The sequence below is a fragment of the Scylla paramamosain genome, chromosome 2, assembly GCF_035594125.1.
Source record: "Scylla paramamosain isolate STU-SP2022 chromosome 2, ASM3559412v1, whole genome shotgun sequence".
In the NCBI taxonomy this organism is placed as follows: domain Eukaryota; kingdom Metazoa; phylum Arthropoda; class Malacostraca; order Decapoda; family Portunidae; genus Scylla; species Scylla paramamosain.
The window spans coordinates 37281817-37288910 of NC_087152.1; the positions used below are offsets into that span (position 1 = coordinate 37281817).

Genomic DNA, 7094 nt, shown 5'->3' on the forward strand with positions numbered 1-7094 from the left:
TTATTATTATTATTATTATTATTATTGTTATTATTGTTGTTGTTGCTGTTGTTGTTATCAATGATTGTAATATAACAAGTACAATAATGATGATATAATGAACCATAATTATGAACTGGCGTGTACGTAGCATGTAGTACCCTTGTTCATTAATCTCATAAGACACCACCACCACCACCACCAACATCACTAAGATAACCAATCCACTCATTCCCTAACGAACCATCCCGGTCACCCACCACAGTCGTTAATTCCACCTACTGCTGTCTGTCACTCAGTCCGTTAACTCTCCCTTGAACCTTCCCACGCAGTCCACTCCGGCATTGGTCGTGAGACTCATCTTGTATTGACTCTAGCTTGCTCCGTGCTTGCCCCTTGCAGGTTAGGACGCTTCTCCTTCTGCCCTCAGGTTTACTCATCCTCCCAGACAATGGACACTTCCCACGCCAGTCTAGTTCAGTAATGGTGGTGGGATTTGCTTTTTGTTGCCTTAGGTGTTTAGTGTCTGCTTAGCCTCTTAGACGGAGACATTGAACGCTTCCCACACAGTCTAGTCCAATAATTGTCGCTGGATTTGTCTTTTACAGACCCGCTTGTTGTTGCCGGTTCATAGTCTTCCCCGCAAGCATACTTATCCTCTCTGACACAACAAGGAACGCTTCCCACGCAATCTAGTCCAATAATTGTCATGGGATTTGCCTTTGTATCGACTACCACTTGTTATTCTTACCCTGCCACGCTCCTGCTTCTTATATCCTTTCTTCTCTTCTCTTCCGTTTTTGCCTCCAAGTGTGTTAAGCGTCTCAAACGGGTCAGCACTTCTTACTATAATGCAGCGGCTCCCAAACCCATGGTCGCGAACCAAATGAAGGTCGTATACACGCATATGGGTTCGCTAGATAAGATAAGGATTGCATTTAGAATCGCAACCAGATAAGTTTCGAAACCCTCCCCAATAACACTTTATCCTCTCTAAGACTCTTTTTTTTTCTTTCTCTCTCCCTCTCTTCTTTCTCAGCTCTTCTTGGTACAATTCGGCAGCCTCCAGACCTATTACATCTGGAGCATTTATCTGTTTACCTCCAGAATCACTTCCACTCCATCCTTCAGCATCTTTCTTGCTCTCTTTTCGAAATTCTGTATCCTCTGGTTTTTCTTCTTGATTTTGTAGTTCTTTCCTCTCTCGTCCTTTCTAAACGCCTTCATAGTTATGCGACTTTTGTTTGTTTGTTTGTTTGTTTGTTTGTTTTTAATGGAACACATGGAACAATCTCATAAAGCGGCAAGAACAATTTAGGGCCAATAGAGTTAACGTAAATAATCCACACCAGTATTATTCTCTCTCTCTCTCTCTCTCTCTCTCTCTCTCTCTCTCTCTCTCTCTCTCTCTCTCTCTCTCTCTCTCTCTCTCTCTCTCTCTCTCTCTCTCTCTCTCTCTCTCTCTCTCTCTCTCTCTCTCTCTCTCTCTCATGACTATTAAGACTAAATTATGAGTGTCACACGAAAAAAAGTCACATGCCCCGTCACTTTTTAAAGGTGGCCTCCCTTTTTTTTCTGTGCCATCTGCTTCAGTGGACACTCCCATGGCGGCTCACACACACACACACACACACACACACACACACGGGAGAGTGAGGCCAGTGTGTATGCTAGGGTTATATAAATGTATTCGCTTTTCACTGTATACGAAAATAGAATACTCCAAAAATTGTCTTCCTGTCTGTAAATGTCAATCAATATCGTTCTTGAAATGATCTAGTAAAACTCTTCACCCAGTACAGTGTTATTCCTCTTTGCCATTGCGACGACCGTTTTCACCGTCTTGCTGTTTTGTCAGTGAGATGCTGCAGTTCAGTCAGTCAGTCAGTCAGTCAGTCAGTCAGTCAGTCAGTCAGTCAGTCAGTCAAGCAAACAAACAAACAAGCAAAGCAAGCAGGCAAGAGGAGTATCAAGACACTTCGGAAGCTAAATTGACATACTTTTATGAGGAAAAGTAGTAGTAGTAGTAGTAGTAGTAGTAGTAGTAGTAGTAGTAGTAGTAGTAGTATACTGTAGATAACGTTTTGAGAGCGGCATTATGATTAAGAACAAGCTTTTTCTTTTTATTAGCTCATCTTTGTATTCTTGAGTGAATTATTATTATTATTATTATCATTATTATTATTATTATTATTATTATTATTATTATTATTATTATTATCATTATTATTATTTGTACGTATATTATGGTTCTTTAACATCTTTTATATATATATATATATATATATATATATATATATATATATATATATATATATATATATATATATATATATATATATATATATATATATATATGCTCTCGTTACTTATGTTTATAATTAAGTTGCCCAAAAAGCTTAGTCTTAATAATTAGCTTTTTTGTCAAAGAAACCATATACCATCAACATCTTTTCCTTGTAATGACAAACATTATACAGTGTTTGAAGTGTTTGTTTTGTCTAACTCTTTAACACGTTTCAAAAAAATAAATAAAAATAATAAAAGTCAGTCAGTCAGTTAATCGATCAAATGTTTATCAATTTCAGTAACAGTCATGGATCTTCCCTTCTTTTCGAGAGGAGGTCAGGATGCCAGAGAGGACGGGAGAGAGGGAGGGAGCGCACAGCCAGCACACGTTACTGACCACGGAAAGGAGACTGAAGTTCCTTAATTAAGCTCGCCCTGAGTACCACACTGCGGGATGCTAATGAGCGGTGGAGGAGGAAAGGGCTGTATGTATTATGGACTTTTTCAATCAGTGCTCATATCAGCCTCATCCTCATGAAATCATATTCCGCTGCAGGTGGGAATGTGGTTGTGAAATATCAATGGGGAGGCGAAACTCAGGAATTCAGGTACGGTCGTGGTGGACGTGGCCTCACCTTTCTCTCCAGTGAGGTCTTTTTTTTTTTTTTCATATCATCAACTGACTTAATAAATAACTCATATGTTCACAAAGACAGTCAGAGGTTCGAATATATTGCACGGGTGATGGAGACAAGAGGGTAATCCTTCACGGGGTGGCCCAGACAAGGCACCACACACTCACACATCCATCAATCACACTCTTAGCCCCGTCATGCCCCGTGGAAAGGGTTAGTCTCGTGGCCCACAGTACCACATCCCAGCTAGTAATCAGAATGAAACAAGAAGTTAAGCTTGATAAAGACAGGTTTCAAAAGGATATAGTAACAAATTTACCTTGAGATAGAGTGATAGACGACCGGAATAGACGCAGTGGTCAAATTTATTAGCGCCTCTTCAAAAAGGAGCTTTGGATTAGATTAATGTATGGATAAGTGTGTTAGATATTGGTAAATATGTTTTATACGAGGACTGCCATGTGTAGACCTGCTGGCTTCTTACAACGTCCTTTGAATTCTTACGATCTAATGCAACTCGGGTCAAATGGAAAACATTTAGCAATGAAATTCCTACCGTTAGGAACACAGCTGCGCGACACATCAATAACGCCTACAAAATAAATAAATTAATTAATCAAATAAAGCGGTACACAACTCCAAACGTGAACAAATAAAATAAAATAAAATAACTTATTCTTGGAAACAAAACCGGTTCGGCGGGTCTCGTATTACATATTGCATGTGGGCTGCTCAACGGTTAAACATGTACTATCAGAACTAAAGAACACTCACCAAAGGAACTAAATTTTTTAATCTTTATGTATTTATTGAATTATTTTCATAATGCAAAACATTACACGTGAATCAGCCTTAGCCAGCAATGCTTTGGTGTTTCAACGACGTGAAAAATACAATCCCTGTCTTTGAGTAGATGGCATAGCCTTCCTCTTCACCCGTTTGACGGCGATGGCTTCTCATCAAAATTAAAAAAAAACAAAGGGTGTAGTGCAGATTTAGAGTTCTGTTTCGAAAGACGATGATGACACAACAAAAATGGATTTAAGACTTAAAACATTTTGAGTCCGTAGTTTATATTTTTGGTTTAGTTAAAACGTCGAGGGCTGTTCAGTTGTATTAACAAGTGTCGTACTTTAAGTAGTAGTTAAAGAATAAAGAAGATTCACTTAAAAATATATTCTAACCATTAGAATTTATATAAATTTTAACTAACAGCGCGACAAAGGATGATTATTCATTAAAATCATATCTTTATACAGTAGTTTATTATGTATGCAACAAAATAAACAGCCTTGATATATCTCCCGGAATAACCTACTTTGGTAAATTTACATCACTTGGAAAAGACGCGTTGTTGTGTCATCATCGCAATATTGGTAAAATTTCATAACTACTTAAGGTTTATAATTCCCACCGAATTCAACATGCAGTTAACTTTCAGAAAAGGCAACAGATTCACTCCGATCATTAGATGCACGAAGGGACCGTAGGTAAAGGCCTTATAAGAGAAAAATAAGGACAAAAAAGTGAGAAAAATGTCTTGGTGGGCTCAATATACTGCTGTAGGAAGCCATCTCAGGACGTGCTGTGAGGTGGACAGAAGAGTACTGCATGACATTCACCGCTTGTTCCTGCTCGTCTGATTCTTTACTTATTTGTGATCAGAGACGAAAGCTTTTCTCCAACAAACACTAGCGTGGCGAGGCCCAGACCCATGGCGGCGAGCATGAAGGCCCCCAGCATCTGGCCGAGTTGCAGCGCCTCCCCAGCCAACACCTGCAGCACCACACCAAACTAAATTATGCATCACCTACACGTGTTAAAGAAATTGTCTAATTTTTAATCAGTGAGTGTAAGTGCGGCTTTACACATATCTGCGTACAAAACCATTTTTAAATCTTATGTAATGTGTGAAAGAAACGTTTCATACTACAGCTTATTGAGATCACTGAGCTTTGGAGGAAATTCCTACTGAGAGAAACAGTGAATTATAATGTTATTTTACCGTCTTATATAAAAATGCTTGAATGTGGAGGAAACACATCATACACTCTTCAAAGTCCATAAAACTTAATCTTCCTGCTACTTACCCTGTCATGGGCATCCTGGGAGCCCGAGGATATGAGCATGTGCTTGCGATACTTGTACTGCACCAGGCCAGCCTCCACCAGTGCCTCCAGCGCCTGCCACACACGGTCCGCGTAGGGACAGTTCTTCCTCAGGATCCAGCACAGGTAGCCCGGGTACACCTGAGAACAGCAAGACGGTTAGCCCGTCACCTATTGATCTCCTACTGTACTTCATTGTTCCCCTACACTATACTTCCACTTTTAATTCTTCTTTCACCCCACCTATACTATCCTCCAAAAGTAAGCAAGCAAGCAAGGCAGGAACGCTCCTTCTATCGCGTCCATATCGGGACAGTTATGCTGAATCACACACACACACACACACACACACACACACCTTATTTGTAACCAATCACAATAGGAAATGTCAGATAATAAGAGCGACAACTCTAGAGAAAATATTGCTTTTTAAAATAGGAAACAAAGAAAAATTATATATGTGGAAAGCAGAAAGAGGAACTTAGGAAAATTAGAAACATAAAAATAGAAACAAGAACTCAAAATTGGCTAAATTGTGGACAAAGAATGAAAATCAAGAATTCGCCGAGACACAATGCCGTAGTAGAGGCAGTACTGTGCAAATCGCCAAGACTCGTGCAGGGAAAAGTATATGTGAGTGCAACTGAAATGACCTCGTCGCGTTCTACAAAGTCGCAGCTTTCAATCCTCACCGTCTCCTTCATGACGTAGGTGGCGCCGCTCACGTTGTGCAGCGAGACCACGTAGGCCAGGTAGGAGCGCGTCTCCACCAGGCCGTGGGTTCTGTTGGACACCCACGAGAAGCCCACCTCGTAGTTGAGGTACACGTAAGGGAACAGATCTAAATTGGCCCCTAGCTTGTAAAGGGCGGGATCCGGCGAGGCCCGCAGCGCATCAGGCACGAAGCTGCCGTAGTCCTGCATCGCCACTCTGGTTGCAGTGAGCATAGTAGTCTGTTTTTCTTCATCTAACCATCCATCTATTTATCTATCTATATCTATCTATCTATCTATCTATCTGTCTATCTATCTATCTATCTGTTTATCTACCTACGTATCTACTGCCGACTTGCCTATCTATCTACCTAACACACACACACACACACACACACACACACACACACACACACACACACACACACACACACACACACACGTGCGCGCGCGCGCGTGCACGCAAGATATGTGACAAAAAATAAATGAGCCATTTTCCTAACAAAAAATAGTTAAATTTATAAATAAAAATACCGGTGACCAATATTACAAATTAAATCAAAGTGAAGACAGAAACCTTAAGCAGTAACTTGATTCCCAGAGTTACGTTTGTCTCCCAAGCGTGTCATGAAGTGTATTACCACCAACACCACCACACAACGAGCACCCAAACGACAAAGCTCGCGGCGGAGAGGAAAGCACCTGAACACCGCAGACATGTTGCCAGGACGCGTTGCATTACCTGAGATTTGACGTGGCAAGTTGCTCGACGGTCTCGATGCGGCGTGGGAAGACTGGCACGGTGAGGAAAGCGACTAGATTGGTGGTGTAAGCAGTGGTGACAATGACACCGGTCAGCCACCACCATCCCGCCCACTCCCGCGCCCACCACTGCCCCAGATGGTGGCTCACCGCTTGTCGCAGGATGCCTCCCAACACCTGCCGCGTACACGAATTACTCATCATGTAAACAGCGGGAAAAATTCTGGTTACTAAAACTGATCTAGAAATAAAAGCAAGACACGCTTCATAATTCAGTAATGCGGTTATAAGTACATGGAACAAGGGTGTGGTTAACTAAAGGAATAAGGACACTGAGTGCAACACTAAGACATAGATTATTACGCTTTTGGGTGAACAAAAGTGTGCTCGAGAAAATCTACCTTGATTGATTCCGTGATGACTGATAAGGATGACTTATGAGGTGCTCATAATCCCTTTATGCAGAGAATGGAACAGTTTCAATAATAATTATCTATTTTTTCAACTGATTACTTGTGATTACGGTAAATATTTTCAGTATTATAATATATGTATTTTCGAAACAGCTCATTTAATGACAGTGCATAACTACAAACCAATATAATAAT

The 7094-nt window shown here is 40.7% G+C and overlaps 1 protein-coding gene across 1 annotated transcript; it reads right to left on the reverse strand.

Annotated features, from left to right (window-relative positions):
- Positions 1 to 4402: 4402 nt before the first annotated feature.
- Positions 4403 to 7094, reverse strand: LOC135114680 (uncharacterized). Its single transcript, XM_064030565.1, has 3 exons — positions 6467 to 7094; positions 4994 to 5941; positions 4403 to 4679 (listed from the first exon to the last, which is right to left on the reverse strand). Exons 1-2 carry the CDS (start codon positions 6688 to 6690, stop codon positions 5530 to 5532), a joined length of 636 nt encoding a protein of 211 aa, XP_063886635.1. The 5' UTR covers positions 6691 to 7094; the 3' UTR covers positions 4403 to 4679; positions 4994 to 5529.

Coding starts and splice junctions, on each gene's coding strand:
- LOC135114680 (XM_064030565.1), bottom strand. CDS start 6,690: ATGATGAGTAATTCGTGTACGCGGCAGGTGTTGGGAGGCATCCTGCGA. Junction 5,942..6,466: donor CTTGCCACGTCAAATCTCAG/GTAATGCAACGC, acceptor CACTGCAACCAG/AGTGGCGATGCAGGACTACG.